The 18,254-nt window shown below is 38.0% G+C and overlaps 1 protein-coding gene across 5 annotated transcripts in view; it reads left to right on the forward strand.

Moving 5' to 3' along the window:
- Positions 1-397: 397 nt before the first annotated feature.
- Positions 398-18,254, forward strand: part of LOC125456870 (male-specific lethal 3 homolog) — a 48,620-nt gene continuing 30,763 nt past the window's right edge. The window contains exons 1-4 of one of the 5 annotated variants that reach the window (XM_048540355.2): positions 398-633; positions 8,226-8,308; positions 13,890-13,985; positions 14,964-15,064. In XM_048540355.2, coding sequence (XP_048396312.1) covers positions 535-633; positions 8,226-8,308; positions 13,890-13,985; positions 14,964-15,064 — 379 coding nt within the window. In that variant the 5' untranslated portion in view covers positions 398-534. Of the gene's footprint in view, positions 634-6,623; positions 6,709-8,225; positions 8,309-13,889; positions 14,006-14,963; positions 15,065-18,254 lie in introns of those variants that run through there. The other 4 variants (XM_048540352.2, XM_048540353.2, XM_048540354.2 and 1 more) reach the window with 4 other exon arrangements.

Genomic DNA, 18,254 nt, shown 5'->3' on the forward strand with positions numbered 1-18,254 from the left:
TCCCACCTCCTTGACCTGTCCGTCTTCCCTGGACTGACCTATCCCCTCCCTACCTCCCCACCTACACCCTCTCCACCTATCTTCTTTACTCTCCATCTTCGGTCCGCCTCCCCCTCTCTCCCTATTTATTCCGGAACCCTCACCCCATCCCCCTCTCTGATGAAGGGTCTAGGCCCGAAACGTCAGCTTTTGTGCTCCTGAGATGCTGCTTGGGCCTGCTGTGTTCATCCAGCTTCATACTTCGTTATCTCAGCTTCAATTCAAATCCGTCCCAAGTTAAACGCCATGCAAGGACCCCTATTTTCGGGCTGTCCGGGATACTGCCTGTCAGACCGGATCAAAACGTGAGGGGGTCCTGCGCATTCAGTTAGCTGTCCCAGCCGGTGCCTGTCTCTGAGTGACCGGCTGAGAGGTTGAGCGCAGCCTCGTCGTCGGCCGTGAAAGTGTTAACGATCTCCATTCTCCTCCCCCCTCCCCACCCCCCACCGACCTCCCTTCCCACCCCTTTTCCTCCTCTCGTTTCATCATGACCAAATGAACACTCGGGGAATGAAATTTAAATTCCGCAAAGGAGAACGAGTCCTCTGTTTCGAGCCAGACCCGACAAAGGCCAAGGTTTTATACGATGCTAAGGTAGCGGCGCCGCGGCCTTTCCATTGTCTTTGTGGGTGCAGGGGCTGCCTGCCTCCCTCCATAACCCCTGTTCCCCGCCACCCCAAAGGGATATGGGGGCGAAGGAGGGGGACACTGCCAGGGGAAGGGGAAGGGGAAGGAGAAGGAGAAGGAAAGAGATCGAGGGGCAGGAGGAAAGGTGTGAGAGGTTAGAGTTCTCAGGGTCAGGACGTTGTGGGGGTGCGGGGACAGAGATCTCAGGGTGAGTTGAGGACCTGCGATCTTCGGGTAAGGAATGCTGTAAGATATCAGTGTAAGCAGGAGGATTGAGATCTTCAAGTGACGGTGGAGTTCAGGATGTTTTGAGACCATGTAACATGGGAAGTGGGGGCGAAGGAATTGTAGTAAAATCCCTTGGGAATTGATGAGCTCTGTCCGGGGCTGAGGAGAAACAGTTGTGTGAGGTAGATTTGGCAAGATTTTGACATGGAAAGTGCTTGGACAGTTTGGGACAAGGATGATTGTGGTGGAACAATTCATATAAGTTCAGTGGATTCATCTCTGAGATGAAAGACTTGTCTAATGAGGAGCAATTTAGGCCTATATCCACTAGAGTTTAGAAGTTGAGAAGAGCCTTAATTGAAGTATATAAGATGCTAATGGAGATTGGCTCTACGTATATTTTGTCAATGTGTTCTTTTGTGTGGGACATTCTAGAATGAGGTTGTAGTTTTTGGCTAAGGATTGGCAATTTAAAATAGATGAGGAAAACTTATTTCTGTCAAAGGGTGGGTCTGTGAATTCTCTCCCCCCAGGATACAGTGAACTCCAGGATAGTGAATAAATTTGCATTGTGATAGACAGATTTTTACTAAGTAATGCATTAAAGTGTTTTAGGAAGCAGGCAGAAAATTGGAGTTGAGGCTGAGTTGAGATCAACCATGATCATTTTACATGATGGAGCAGGCTTGAAGGACTGAAATGCCTATTCCTGCACTTCGTCCTTGTATCTTCTAATCTGAGCTGTGCTGTTTTTTTACAGGATGTGAAATGTGAGAGGTCTGAGTGTGTTTTGGAATGTCTAGCTGTGATTTGCTTTTGCCTGGCTGTGCTCACTAATTCCAAAAACTAAACCTCATTGCTGCTGTCTCTGCTACTCCATCTGATGTCACAAAATGGATAACATGCTCACACACACAAATGGTCTTATAGAATTTTGGTCAGTTGTTCCCTGGGCTAGTTCTCTGTGAAATTGACTATATTTCTACCCCCACTGTCACCTTGAACAAAAATACGATATTGTGGGATATAAACAGCATGTCAGTGAGCCTTTGTTGAGGGAATTTGCAAGTTTGATCTGTTAGAATTTGTTGGTGTTGAGTGCTTCATATTTTACCCCATATCTTTCAGCTCAGATTAGCTGGAAATTTGAGTTGATAGCTGCACAAAAATGGATATAAGGCAGTTTTGATCACATGGAAGATTTGAAAAAAATGGGATAGTCTAAGGAGTAGGAATTCAATTTTAAATCAGGAATAAAAAGAGTAAAAGTTGAACTAAGACATTAAAAAATAGGCAATATAAGAATTTTTAATAAACAATCCTTTTGTAATCTACTGAAACAATTGACAACCTTCACTGAAGGAATGAGATTTCACATTTGTTTCTACCTTAGAGAATAGTGGAGGTTGACAGTAATGAATAATCATAACAGCAGTAGCAGGTTACCTTATGAGTTCACTTATAATCATTAATTTCCTGGGGTAATAATGGAAAATTAATGTGTAAATGCACCAACATCATGTAACATGTGGAATTTGAGGGTTAAGATCCTACTTTTGTGGAAATAACTGCAGTTAGCAATTCTAAATGGTAAATATTTTGTGTGTGGCCCTTCCTCATAAATAGACTTTTCAGCATTTTTGGTTTTTATTTCCAGTCCCAGCAACATAGAGCCACTTATCCAAATTACCCATTTTTGTGCTTTGATCTTGTTTTGCTCAGCAGTACCTGGATAGTTAATTTTAATTTTAAGAACTTGCAGTGGTAGAACAGGCATTTATTTGGCTGGGGATTAGTGACAGAATAAATTAGTGATATATTTCAACTGTTTATTAGAATCATACCAGCACTAAGATTATACTTATCAGGAAAGATTTGAATCAATAACTGTAGAAAAGACAAGATATGAGAGTGTTTGATTGGATAGATGTATAAGAGAAAGTTCCACTTTCTGACAAAACCTAAATGAAGGGCCATAAATATGAGATGGTTATTAATAAATTAGAAATACTTAAGCTTGATACCACCTGGGATGCAACACCCTGTTTTAATTGCCACCACATCCACAAACATCTATCCCTTCACCACTGAAGCACATTAGTGGCAATGTGAACCATCTACAAATACACTGCAGAAGTTCTTCAAGGCTCTTCAGGCATCACTACCAAATCTATGACTATTGCCATCTACAAGGACAAGGACAACAAATACACAGCAGCATCAACACCTGCAAATTCTTCTCCAACCGAGTCACCAACCTGATTTGGAAATTATATTACCATTCCTTCACTGTCACTGGGGCAGAACCCTGGTGGTCCTTCTTCAATGTCATACATGGACTGCTACAGTTCAAGAACACAGCTCACCACCACTTTCTTAAAGACATTGAGGGATTGGCAATAATGATGGCCAAGATAATAAAGCTCCCATTCTCGAAATAACAAAAAAGGGTTGCTGCAGGAATGTGACCTAATAGTAGATAATGCTGGAAAGGGTCGAGCTGCAAGTCTACTCAGGGTCAAGGACCTTGCAGATTTATCAAATACTGAACGGAGAAATTCTAACATATGAAGTCGTAACAATGAAATTTTGGTGCATTTACACATCAGTTTCCCATTATAAAATCATGACATTACTCAAGAAGCTCAAAACTCCTTGGCAAGTGTTGTTTAAGGGTGTAAATATCTCAAAGGAGTAAGATTGCTGTGTGTCTTGACACCACACTTTTTTCTTAAAAAATCATTGGTGGAGTGTGAGCATTGCTGGTTGGACCAGCATTTACTACCCACCCTGAATTCTCCTTGAGAATGGTTGGTGACCTGTTCCCTAAACTGCTCAGTCCATTTTCTGTAGGTAGAGCCACAATTACATGAGGGAGGGAGTTCCAGGATTTTGACCCAGGAACTGAAGGATATCTTTTGCTGTCAGCATGGTGTACGGCCAGAGAGGAACTTGCCTCTGGCGATGTTCCCATGTATCTGCTGCCTTTGACTTTATAGATGGTAGTGGTTAAGGATTTAAAGGTGTTGTTGAAGGAGACCTGGTGAATTTCTGCAGTGCATCTTTTAGATGATACACACTGCTCCTATTGAGGACCTGTGAAGGAGTGAGTGATATGGTGTCCATTAAGTGGGCTATCTTTTCCTGCATGGTGTCAAACATATGGACTGTTGTTTGAGTTGCTTTGGGTGTCAGGAGGTAAGTTGCTTACCGCTGGACCCCTACTCTCTCTCCTGCTCTTGTAGCCACTGTACTTTTATGGCTCATACAATTCAGTTTCTGGTCATTGACAACTACTGGACTGTTGATGGTGAACAATTCAGTGCTGATAATGCCATTGGATGTCAAGCAGTGAGGGAGGGATTCTCTCGTGTTGGAGTTGACCATTGCCTGGCATTTGTGTGATGGAAATGTTACTTGCCATTTGTGAGCTGAAACCTGGATATTGTCCAGGTCTAGCTCCATTTGACTATAGACTGATTACTACTCATGTCATATGTCAACTCAGTAGTGAGTGAGCATCATAAGACCCTGTTACAGTCAGGGAAATTAAGAGCTTCAACCAATTTAAAATTAACTTGTCGATCCAAGAATATCACAGTACCAGGATTACAACAGTTGGGTCATTACGAAGCCTAAGCAGACAATTTCTAACAGAAGCATAAAGTTAGGAGACTATCGGTGCTGCAGAAAAGGTGGAAAATCTGTGTGTAAACTGCAGTAATGGCGAGAGGTTTTCACATAAACTACCGATAAGAATCACCTGGGGAAAAAGCTGTGAAAATAAGTTAATTCATTCATTAAAGTTGTTTTGCGAATGGGAATCATTTACTAATGCCATGATTATTGAGATTCATTGAGAGAAGCCATGAGAACAGGCACATTTTATTATTTGCAGAATGTGTGAATCCTCCATTTTGACTGTAGAACCTTGGGGAAACTCTCCAGTAAATAATACACAACAGTATCATTGCTGTATTGCAAAAGTAAAATCTCTCATGACAAGCAAAGGAAATACATTAGAAAGATATTGGGCATTATTAATACTGACAATAAGATTTAATTTCAGAGATGGAGTAAAAAGAATAGAATTGACATTCTAGAGAATATAATCGAGATTCTGATTCACTTCCAAATTGGATACTAAATCAAAAGTTGAACACACTACTTGCGTTAAGTTAATGCTGCAGTTCACCAAAAGAGATACTTTTGAAGAAGTACTGAAAGCCATTCGCAATTTCTTGAACAAGAACAGAAGTTGCTGGAAAAGCTCAGCAGGGCCGGTAGTATCTGTAAAGAAGAAAAAAAAAACAGTAATGGTCAAAAAACAGTTTTGTGTCTGGTGCTCTTTCCTCAGAAATATCAAGCCAGACTTGAAACGTTAACTCCAATTATTTTCTTCTTCACAGGTGCTTCCAGACCTGCTGAGCTTTTCCAGCAACTTCTGTTCTTATTGAGCTTTTCCAGCAACTTCTGTTCTTATTGAGCTTTTCCAGCAACTTCTGTTCTTATTGAGCTTTTCCAGCAACTTCTGTTCTTATTGAGCTTTTCCAGCAACTTCTGTTCTTATTGTTGATTTACAGCATCTGCAGTTCTTTCAGTTTTTAACAATTACTTGAACCTTCGAAGAAATAGTTAACAGAACAGCTCAGCATCAAGATGAATCCAGGGATAATTTCATTAAGGATCCCTATGGGACTCCTTAGATTTATATCAAACAAGACCATTCAGATTAACTCTGTTGTTTAAATGTTTATCTCGCTTACAGTATGTAATAAATTTAGAAAAGTGCAACTGTACTGGATTGACAGAAATATTTGCACTACTGCTAACTCTGAAGAGATTTCTGTCTGTAAGGATCAATAAGGTTTGATTGTAAATGCTGACAATCAAGAGGACCAACAAGCAGTATTTCCCCACTTAAGCTCATGGATGTGTCTTTAATTGCCATAATTCAGGTTGTGACAGCTTGATAATCAAATGGTATTGACAAACTTAATTGAGATTGCTCAGATTAGTTGGAAGACAAGTACAAACAGTGAATTTCATCTCCTTATTGTCCCAGGCTGAAAGGTGATAGATATCAGGTCTAGCAACAAACAAATGGTATGACTAAGAAAATGAACATGGTTGTTTCACCATTTATACAGTTATTGAGGGCAGTCAGTGACTAATGTGTCCACTGTAATCACCAATTTGAAGTAAAAGGCTTCTGTAGAGATTACTGGAAGATGGAGAGTGAAAGTCTGCTAACAGAAATTGAAAATCTGGTTTCTACAACTCTGCAAACAGCTGAGAAGGGACAACCAATGTCTAAAGTTTCAGTACGCAGTGAAGAAGAAATTACCTGATTGAACAGGGCAGCTGTCCTATACAAAGGATGTCCAAGAGATTAAAGGACCTTCAGTTCAAAGGGACCTTGAGACCTTAGTCTGTCCGGAACAGAATCAAAGTCAACAGTTTTCATTCCAGAGATCTATCAATCTTCCAAATCTGAAGAGAATGTTTTCTGGAAGAATTGCGAAGAATTATGAATTTGTGAAGTTCTAGATCTGGCGGATAATAGATGGGTGGTCGTGGAAAGCATAACTATTAAAACTAAATGACAAATATTCTTTAATGGGGGATTAAAAATATATCTTCAGAGGTGGGATCTATCAAATTAATCCAACTTGTACATAAATGCTATTTTGCATTAACTACATCTTCCTCTTGTCAGACAATCAAGTATATTTTCTCGACCACATGAGAAGAAGCAAACTGTGTGATCCCTACCCTGAAATAGGATGCCAGCATGTCAACCTTTATGTTGAGGTATGATAGTCATACAGCATGATGAGCTCAGGTACAGGTTACTCATATGAGAAGAAGTGATCCATTCCTCTGCTGCTGACCTCCATTTTGACCATCAGCGCACTATGTCTGCATTATACAGCTATTCATTAAGCTTTGTTTTGAAGAACATATCCTTGCCCCATAAAGGACAAGAGTGGCATCACAGAAGTATAGGTTGTGGTTTCTCCTCACGCTCACATCATTTCTGACTTGGAAACTACGAAGATTATAGCAGACCGCGGAGACAGTGAACCATCACCTTTACTGAGCTAGCTAGAAATGGTCTTGCCAGTCTGTGCTTGAATGAAACAACATGAACAAGCTCCTTATACTTTCTGCTTGTGTTATTCCAAACACTTTGACTTACTCAATGTTGTATCCATATATATGTAAAGACTTCTTGTTCGGAATAGGACCCTATTAGATTCTGGGGCGTTCTGCCCACCGTGCCATAGCAGGAGTAAAAAGAGGCCATTACTTTCTATATTGTCTCGAATAGGTGCTCTCTTTTAGCTAATGTTGGATCAGATAGATTAGATGATGGGTCAGTTGTTACATTTTTTTGCTGAAAAGTTAATTCAAATGTGTGTGTTAACTACCTTTACATTTATTTTGGATTTGGATGTCAGATTTGTTAACAGATAGCAGGGTAGAAAGGTTCAGAGAAAAATTAGTAAAGAAGATTCATTGGATTGTTTTTTCAGGACCAGCTTAGGCGTGATGAGCTAGATAACTGTTCCCTTTGCTGTGAAACTTCAGTTTATTTATTCCAAGCAAAATACAGTTAGGTTTTGCTAGGAAAAGACATCTTGTCCAGGTTTTTTGTCTTGCCTTCAGTGACAATTTGCAAGGATACCAATTTAAAGGAAAAACAATATTTTTACTGTGTGAGTAGACAGTGCTGATTGATTGACAAGTAGATTATGAGTAGTAGAGGCATTGTCATGGAAAATGCACCTGTTAATGATGATTGATAGTTTACTGCCAGGCTGTGATAAATTTCAAGCCAACTAGGTTGATTCTGATTGGTCAAAGCTTTGCCCTGTAAAATGAACCAGTGAATGACTGTCACTTACTTTGTTGATTTGAAACAAGCATAGTATGTGTGCATTTTCGATATGTCTGCAAAGAACAAGACCTTGTGTATTAATATATATAGCTCCAAGTGTATGTAGACGCACCATATTGCAAGTCTGACTGACAATCTTGATGACTACGTCACGTAAAGATTTGACAAAATATCTTTTTTCAGCAGTTATTCCAGTTCTGTATTATCATTGACTATTTGTATTTTAAAATAAAGCAAATAATTTTGATTCATTAGAAAATAAATTGACAGAATGGACTCTCTTTTTAGCCTGCATGATTTTTAAATTTCTAATGATAAAAATATTGTTATATTTGTAAAAATATATTGTACCGTTCATAGATGGAAATAACTATGTGGCATTTTTTTTTGATTGCACTGTTTTAGGATATTTAATCATCTCTTATAGATTGTTGATGTAGAAGTCAGTAGAGATGAAAAGGGCCGAAAGATCCCAGAATATCTGATTCATTTTAATGGTTGGAACAGAAGGTAAGATAATTCTTTACAACCCTTAAAAACTAATATTCTATGTACACCTGTGGATACTCAATTATATCTGGCAAGTTTAAATCCAATGGCTTTAGATCAAACTACAATGAGTTTGGTAATATCAGAGAACAAAGTCCTTCAACCAAGAACCTGAAAGGGCAAATATTCATCTGATCCAAAAACAGAAATTTGCATATTTCAGAGAAATGGCTTCTGCTGTTACTCACCAATCTTCACCAAAGTTGTAGTAAGAGATTTGAAAATGTGCTAACAAAAGGCTTCATGTAATTAGGACCTCAACATTTTCAGTAGGAGTTGTTGTCTTTGCTATTTAAAAAAGCTTTGAGAACAGTCTTCAAGGACTTACAACCCCAATTAGCATTGAGGAGTTTGAAGGAAATTTGTGCGCTCAAATGTTCAGTGGAATGTGGTAAAAAGAGCATGGAATGGGTTCAATGGATAAATTAAGTTTGGAGGCAGAGTGAGGGGAGATGGGACAGGGACTAGCTAAGGGCACAGCATGGAACTGTGGCAGGTTTCACTTGTTGGGTAAGGGAAAAGTGATGAATTGCAAATGGCTGATCACATGCCCTCAATCTTGCTGACAAATCAATGCATGAGCTGCTCAGATTCATGAGGTGATTTGAGGAGATGGTTGGTAGTGAAGAAAATCAGAATTTTTGTTTTCCTAATCATTCTGAACTAATGGGACATTTTGTTAGTTGATCGAGGCCAGTTAGTCATTGAAGTAATGTAGGTAGATCTTGTAATGGCAGTCTAAACTGGTTGTGACAAATTTACTGATGTCCAACACAATGTATGTTCCTTGAACTGGAGAATATGAATCTGAGGGTATTTGAAGTCTGCTGGCATTTTTGAAGGGAAAGAGTTAAGGTTTTCTTGAGATAATGACATCAAAAGTAGGGTAAGGGAGAGATTGACTGAAAAGTTGTAGTATTGTGGTTAATAGTTGATCAAAAGCTAAGCTGTCAGAAGTTTGTGGTTGCGAGTAGTTTTTATTAACTATAGGAGGAAGTGGGATAGGAAAGGGATCATAGCCAGGGGATGGAGAAAGATGCAAGTTGGTGATGGTCCAGGCAGAGATTGCAACCATGGAAGCCAAGTGATCAAGGAAAATGACAAGATGATGTGGTTAACAACAGATTATTGTTAAAAGAGTTTATATCTTAGAGAAGACAGGAGAGTCATAAAATTGGAGGAAAGAAGACTGACTGAATTGAAGTACAAATTAATAAAGATAATGGAAGTTCAATGTAGAAGCTGTGGGATAGTATCATGGAGTACTTCAGGATCCTTTGAAATCAAACAGCTTGGTAAACCCTGAAGGAAAAACAGAAGTTGCTGGAAAAGTTCAGCAGATCTGGCAGCATCTGTGAAGAAAAATCAGAGTTTAGCATTTCCAGGCCATTGGAAGGGTCACCAGACGTGAAACATTAACTCTGATTTTTCTTCACAGATGTTGCCAGACAAGAGCTTTTCCAGCAACCTCTGCTTTTATTCCTGATTTACAGCATCCACAGTTCTTTTGCTTTTTATTGAGCTTGGTAAACCGTATTGGATTTAAAAGTGTAATGGCATATATTTATTATATGCAGTGCATTAATTGAGAGAAACAAAAATATGCAACCGGGCCAGAAAGTTCACCTGGAGAATAGTTAGAATTCAAAGGTGATTGTCCTGCTTCGTTGTTTAAATAGATGTAATTAATTTATTCTATAAGAGAGTTTGCTGTTTGATGAAATAATTAGTATATGGAACAAGCAGAGAGTAGTATTAGACTAGAAGGCTTTTAGATAAAGTTCCAGATTTGATAAGCAGGATTGTCTTTTTCTGTGAAATGCCACATTAAAATGTAAAAAGAGGCGTAAAATGACTTCATGGGAAAAGAGAAATATATGAAACTATATTGCAAGATTTATCACAGTAGCAACATGGAAGTTCAATACCATTTAAATTCTACTAAAACCATTGAGTCATTTTTTTTTCAACAATAATTGTAATCATTACTTATAATTTGATTTCTACATCAATATTGGAAGATATAAAATTTCTGCTGATGAAGAGCTGCTTGATTTCTTGCCTTGTGTTTGTTTTTAAATTCCAGATATTTAAGGCAAGAATAATGCATGCACCACCATGCAACTGAACCAAATCAGTTATCACATGTTGATTTTGATCACAATTTCACCAGTTTCTGTTTCCTTCTGGTTATGTTTGTCTGGTATTTACCAGTTCCAAGATTGCTGTTTTTCTGTGCTGTGTGTGACAAGAAATTCTACATTACCTCCACTCTAATACTTTATATAGTTATAAATTGATAAAGTTACATCATTGCACTATTTCCTTGAGCACTTCTGCAGTTATTGCCATGCACTTTGCACATTGAAGGATGCAGTATCCTTTTGTTTTGGTCAAGACAGATTGTCTTTTGAAGAAAGAAGGCATCTGTATACTATGCATAAGAGGACTAGGCAAGTGAATAGATTATTGAACTAATCTGCAGGATTTGAAATTCCATACTGTAAATTTGTATTTGACAGACTCCTCCCTTTATGCCTTAAGCAAAGCTTCTATTCTTGCACTCCTTCACTAATGACAACTCTATTCAGCTTATTGTGTTGCACTGATTTGATAGATTATTCATTCAGTGTATTTAACTATGTAGTCTGTAAATTCTATCTTATAAAGAAATGTTATCTTGATTCCCATTTAACTTTTTTTTTCTATTGCATCTGGTTAATCAAAAAGGGATCATTTCTTGGTTCACAATTCTTGCCTTGTCATCTTTGCTCCTGGGAATTAAAAGTTCTTTTAATTTTCTGCTCATAACTCAACAATGTGGAATTATCCTTGTTGGTTTTGCACCCTTTCAACTGTTCCCCTGTCTTTGGAATTATGTGATCTGAAATAACATAAATCTTACCGCAATTCATACATCATGTACATTCTACCTATTTTACCCAAAATAAAAATGCCATGTATGTGCAGCATACAACTGTAAGTATTTTTCACTTCTCTTGTATTATCATGGGGCCTTCAGATCAGAATTTGGAGATAACAAAACAGCCAAGAGCTGTTCAAACTCTGGCAAGCCTTTATCAATGCGGTACATAGTGTAGATTTTTTTTACCTTAATTATTGAAAGGCAAATCATTGAAAGGATGCATACAGATAATTTTTGACTCTACATATGCATTCAGTTGCTGTTTAATGTATAGGTAATCTGAACACTATTTTCAAACTCAACTAACGAGCACTTTGAGGTACTTTTGACATCCACCACTTGATCACCTTGCTTAATATGCCATTTGAAGTTTTGAATTTTCTGATGCTGTTTAAGTCCAATGATTTTTATTTTACCCATTTCACACTTATCAACTTCTGTTTCATTTTATGAAAAGCCTCAAAGAATCTTTGTTGAGAGGTTGAAACATTAGTTCAAACAGATGCAGAAACTATAATTGTAAAAATGATATCTATTTTCACTGTCTGCAGTTTTGATTTCCACATTGTTTAGTATATGACCTCTTACTGAATTCTCATGCTTGTATGTCAAAAGGCATGCACTGTTCTCATTATTTAACTTTATGCTGTTTTTGGTAATGCTCCTCACTTAAAAATTGATGTTTTTGTTTGATGAAGTACTAAGGTTTTTTGCTTTTGATGTTTGTCTAGACACAATACTGATAAATATTAATATTCTTATGTACAACTTTGTTACGTTTCCAAATAAGGATAATTATTCCAAATAAATCTGATTTGTGTGAAGTTCTGGTTGATGTTATTTCATTATTTAACCTCTGAACTGCTTTGCTTCCATGTGAGTTTTGTTCTATAAAACAGTCTTTAATAATGTATAACACCTATATTGGAGAAAAGACATGGATTCTATGTTTGTAATGTGAGCTGCCAGATGTGATGTACAACCAGCATCATATATTTACTTTTCAATTGCAAATTCATTCCTATTCTCAGCTTGAGGCAGTTTCAGCCTTATTTTATCAGTAAATATGAACTGTAGTGCAAAAGAATGAAATTGGTTTTCCAATTGGTTGAAAAATAGTTAATTTTTGAATCTATTCTTTGTATAGATTATCTGGTCCATAAATTTCTGTCTCTTCTAAATAAAGAAATTGATACTTTCAGGATTTAAGATTTTTTAACACACATTAGTTATAATAACCTCCAGTTCATATTTTTTGGATAATGTTTTTCACTAACTCTGGATTGGTTAGTTTCACATTTGATATTTGAATTACATAATGTGAGTTGCTGCTGCTGAGTTATAACAATGTATTATTTTGCCAGTCTTTGTCTTTGATAACACAGCAGTCATTAAAACCCTCATAGTTCTACTTGTGTTTCAGTAGAAGAAAAAGGAGGATCCTTCATTAAGCCATGTACAATTTCAGAAGAGCAGGTTAATGCCTTAAAATAATTTTTATTTTATTTATGTTATTTGGCATTGTATGTTTTCATTGCTTCTATTGAAGTTCCCTCAGTCATCTGTTTCACTGATCAGATTTCTGTAATGTTCTTTACAAAGTACATTTTGACGATTAGTGGACCTTGCATTTGGAGATAATACATTGTGGAGCTGGAGAAACACAGCAGGACAGGCAGCATCAAAGTTGACATTTCAGGTCAGGACACTTCTTCAGAAAGGGTCCTGACCCGAAACGTCAACATTCCTGCTCCTCTGATGCTGTCTGTATGGCTGTGTTCCTCTGCCTCCACACTCTGTTATCTCTGACTCCAGCATCTGCAGTTCTTACTATATCCTTGTATTTGAAATTATTTGCATTGTGTCAGTAATTCAGTATGGTAGGAATGAATTGGCTTCAAACAACCGAAGTACAATTTGCAGACTTTTCTTTTAAATGGTAGCTACTTATATGGTTACTGATCATTTTTGTTTTGTAGTACTGTTATTATGACCTTTTCTGCCTGAACATACCAAGACAGCTAAATAACTTTTACAAAAATGCTATAAAATCAGTAGAACTTAAGATGTTATTGCAATAGTTGCTTTGAAGTTTAATGATTACATTGCAAAACTGAAAAGTGCTAGTCCTGCGCGACTCTCTTTTTGTGAATAGCAGACTTTGAAACAAAGTCCAATATTTATTCGACTTAAATATTTTTATTGAATCATACATGCTATTTTGAATGGATCCTGTGCTGCTTTTTAAAGTAAAATGTCAAGTACCTGATTCACTTTGAACCTAATACCCACTGTCTCTTGGATTTCATTTTCCCATGTTTAGTAAGTACACTGGTAAGTAAGCATTTTTATAATGTGTTGCAATTAGTTTCATTTCTTCAAATAAAATTGCTGTGGTGTTTTTAAAATTTTGATTTTTAGCAGGTCAGACCTTTTTTCTTAAATATACTTTTAACCCTTTCACTGACAAATTAAGAGAATTTCACATTTGAAAGGTAAATTCTTGAATGGGTTAATGGCTTTATTTCGGTTTTGTAAGCTTCATTTTTGATTTCAGTTTTCTCTTTTTTTTTTGTTGCCTTTTATTTTTACCTGTTTTTATCCTCCTGTCTCCAGCTGGGATAGATGGGCAGCAGAAGATCATGTACTTCGTGACACAGATGAAAATCGCAGATTACAGCGTAAATTGGCCAAGAAAGCTGTGGCTCGCATGTAAGAATAATTTACGTGATGTAAGCATCATTACATACCCCAAAATATTTGCAAAATAATAACTTTGTAAAAAAAAACTTGGCAGCTTGGTCAGATAAATGTATAAACCTTTTATCTGAAATCTGGCAATTAAGAAGTTCTTCAGAAGTTCAGCCTAAGGATTGATGAGTTGCAGTTTGAGAAACAAATGAATTCTCATTTTTTGTCTGAGGACAATACGCTGCTAGGCCATAGATGTTGTATAAATGGAATGAGGTTCCAATAAGAACAGGTTTAAAAGGTGAGTAAACGTGCTTTTGGCTTGAGTCAAAATCCAAAGCCACAGCTGGAGTTTTCCAGATATTCAGTGTGAGTTGCCTTCATACAAAGAGTGCTGTGATTGACAATGAGCTGCCATTTGTATCCTAAGCAAGAGTAAAGTTGTACAGAAATTACAGCCGGTACAATGTTGGGCAGAAACTTCAGTACATCATGTAAGCAAAGATCTATTGACTGAAGCTGCCTCAGAGATTTCTATCTGCAGTGCTGTGAAACGAGCACCATGGACCACTTGCAACTTACCCAGCTGAAGACCATATCCAGCAAGAGATATACAAATGTTCACTTCTTTTTATGTGGCCTTGTTTGTATTGGTGTCAAACTATGCCTAGCTGGATTAAAAATAGTCCTACTGAAAATGAACAAATTGGTAAATAAATATGAATTTGAAACGGTAAATGCAGTTTGAAGGTTACAGATACTGCATCCTTTTTATGTATGCTGATATAAACTTACCACCATGCTCCTTAAACTTTTGAAGTGACTATTTTCAGTTTAGTAGACATTATTTAACATTTAAAGTTGGATTTTTTTTTGTCATCGTTAAGAATTAGAAAAGTGTTTAACTAAATTTTGCTTTTGGCAATCAATCAAGTTCTTGCATTGTGAAATGAATCTATGAAGGGTCGCTAGATTTAATATTAACTTTCACATGATTAGGAAAAACAAAGGGAAAAAGAAGCGTCGTTGCCGGCTACCTGGTGTTGACTCAGTGCTAAAAAGTCTCCCTGCAGATGAAAAGGAAGAGAATGATGAAAACTGTGAGTATTTCTTTCTAAGTTGGTAGAATCATTATGGTATAGAACAAGGCATTTCATCAAATCAAATCAAAAGCCAGTTTGAAGCAACACCATTCTTGTGCTGTATTCTAAGCCAGTACGTTTATTTTGTGCATGTAGCTATCCAATTTTTTTGAAATCATTCATCATTTCTGCTTCTGCTATCCCCTTAGGCAGCAAGTTCTATTCAGTGGCTGCATAAAATAAGTCCTTTTGTTATTGCTTGTATTTCTTCCCAAAAACCTTCAATCTGTGTCCCTAGTCCCAGTATTGCCAGCGAACAGAAACAGGTCAAAGACCTGTGCAGCATGGGAACAGAGCCTTCGGTCTGACTTGTCCATGCTGACCAGATATCCTAAATTAATCTAGTCCCATTTATCAGCATTTGGCCTATATTCCTCTAAACCCTTCCTATTCATGTACTCATTCAGATGCTTTTGTACCAGCCTTCACCACTTTATCTGGCAGCCCATTTCATACATGTACCACTTTCTGCGTGATAATGTTGCTCTTTAGGTCTGTTTTAAATCTTATCTCTCTCACCTTAAACCTGTGTCCTCTAGGCTATTCACTGTATCCATACTCCTCACGATTTCATAAACTTCTGTATGATCACCCCTCAGCCTGTGACTCTCCAGAGAAAATACTCCTAGCCTAGTCAGCCTCTCTCCATAGCTTAAACCCTCCAACCCTGGCAACATCTTTGTAAGTCTTTTCTGAACCCTTTCAAGTTTCACAACATTTTTCCCAAAGCAGGGAAACCAGATTTGAATGCAGTATTCCAAAAGTGGCTTGACCAATGTCCTGCACAACTGCAGCATGACCTCCCAACTCTTCTACTCTTTGCACTGACCAATAAAGGCAAATTTGCCAAACGTCACCTATTCTATCCTGTCTACCTGCACCTCCACTTTCAAGGAACTTTGAACGTGCACTCCAAGGTCTCTTTGTTCAGGCTTTTGTGTACTTAATCCAAACCCCTCAAAATTTTGTATGTTTGTGAAATCTCCCCTCAGTCCTAACCCTAACTTCTCAAATCTGATCCTTCGTCCCTTGAACCTGTGGCAGAATATTTAGATCTGCTGGATGACCTTATAATTCTTGATCTTAAATTCCATTCACACTTGTCTGCCTGTTGGAAAGCCCATCTATGTCCATGTTTGACATCATCTTCATTAGTAGCCATATATCTAGATTTTTCCCCATTTTTCCAAGACCTGAGTAACTTAGGAAAGCAAAAGGTGCTATGATATTGGCACTGACCCTTGAGGAACACCCCTGTCTATCACCATAAAGATGAAAAATAGCCATTTGCCCCACTTCACAGTTTTGTCTTTATGCCAATTATTTTATCCAAACTGACTGACTTTAGTTGCATGCACCTCAGTTTGTTTACGTGCCCTTTATCTGGGACTTTATCTAGGCTTTCTTAAAATCTGTAAAGACTATATCAACAGTTTCTTTTCTGTCATCAGCCATCAGTGGGGCAATACACTATTGGAAGAAAATGATTGTGCTTGAGATGATGCAGAACAAATTCACCAGGATAATGCCTGGGCTGGAGCTGCAAAGATCAACTATACAGGCTAAGATTATTTTTCTATGAGCAGAGAAGGCTGTCAGGTCACCTATTTGAGGTGTGAGAAGTTACGTGATACATTGATAAGGAGAAATTTCTTTCCCTTAGTAAAGGGATCACTAACTGAGAGACACAGTTTTATGGTAAAGAGCAAGAGGTTATAGATGGGAATTGAACAGATCTTTTTCACCCAGTAAGGGTGGGTGTCTGAACCTCATTCCCTAAAAGGATGGCGGAGTTGAGAACCTTCAAGACATTTAATAAGTACTTGAAAAAGCAAAGTGTACAAGTCTACAGCCCATATGACAGAAAATTGCATTAGAATACATAGATGCACCATGACCAGCATGGATGGGGTAGAGCGAAAGGCCTCTCTCCATGCAGTAAAAGCTTTAGCTTCTAAGGAGATGAGCTGATTGTGCTTAACTGGCTCAGATTTCTTCAAGTACTTATGGACTTTTTTTTCCCCGATAATTATTTGTAAAACCGTAACCACCACTGATGTCAAACTGATTCGGCCTGTGGTTATTAGCAAGATCTTTAAACTTTTCTTGAATTGGGATATGACATTTGTAACTCTCCAATTCTTCAACAGACCCCCCACCAATCCACAGCAAAGTCAGGTAAAATTGGAAGATTATGACAAATTGTTCCACTATTTCTACGCTCATTGCCTTTAGCAATGTGGAATGGAAGCACTTGGGCCAAGCAATTTATCTAGAGTAATTTCAACCAGCCTTTCACCTCACCATGTTCACCTCATTCATCATGGTTTATCACCTTTCCTCCTGTTGATACTTTCAGATCCCTCATCCACTATATACCCGAGGACAAATGACTAGCAGTATTCTATTCTTGACCTGCCCCAGGAAGCATTCATTGCCTTCCTTGCCTCTAAAATACCCAGCCCGCTTCTGATTACTAGCGTTTTACTTTAACTGCCATCAGTGCCTATATTCATTCTTTTCGTCAGTGATATCCCCCTTTTCACTTCCCCTCTCAATTTCTCAGCTTGAATCTTCTGATATGGAGATCAGTAAATGACTCAACTTAAGTTGCTGATGCTCCTCAGAAACCTGAGAAAGTCGTAATGTGTGCATATTTAAGATATTACATGGCAGAGTTAAACTTCCAATTGCTGATTTAACCTGTCCTGACTGGAGGGTGAACCCTGCCGGAGTTTGGGGGGAGTCCTGCAGAGCGAGGAGTGGGCTGGGCGAGCACTGCAGGACAGGCAGGGCAAGGGTTATAAAATCGATCTTACGTATAACATCATGAATAGGGCCCAAAATATGTGCTCACGTGTCAGCTTGATGCTGAGATAGGACATATCAAAACTGTCCTGTGTGATAAAGGAAACCCTGATGAAAGCATCACTGGTTGTATCTCACAAAAAATTACAAAAGGACCTATGTCCATCACTTCTGGCATTCATTGTTGCCTCGGTTACCTCAGATTATCCTGGAAGGGGAAGTTATCTCAAACTCTTGTTAACAACAGGTTAAGCTAGGAGTTACACTGGAAGCCAATTTACAATCACAACCCGGGCTTGCAAAATGATGTGCTTTCACATGCTCAAAGCAACACGTTTAA

The sequence above is a fragment of the Stegostoma tigrinum genome, chromosome 12, assembly GCF_030684315.1.
Source record: "Stegostoma tigrinum isolate sSteTig4 chromosome 12, sSteTig4.hap1, whole genome shotgun sequence".
Taxonomy (NCBI): Eukaryota; Metazoa; Chordata; class Chondrichthyes; order Orectolobiformes; family Stegostomatidae; genus Stegostoma; species Stegostoma tigrinum.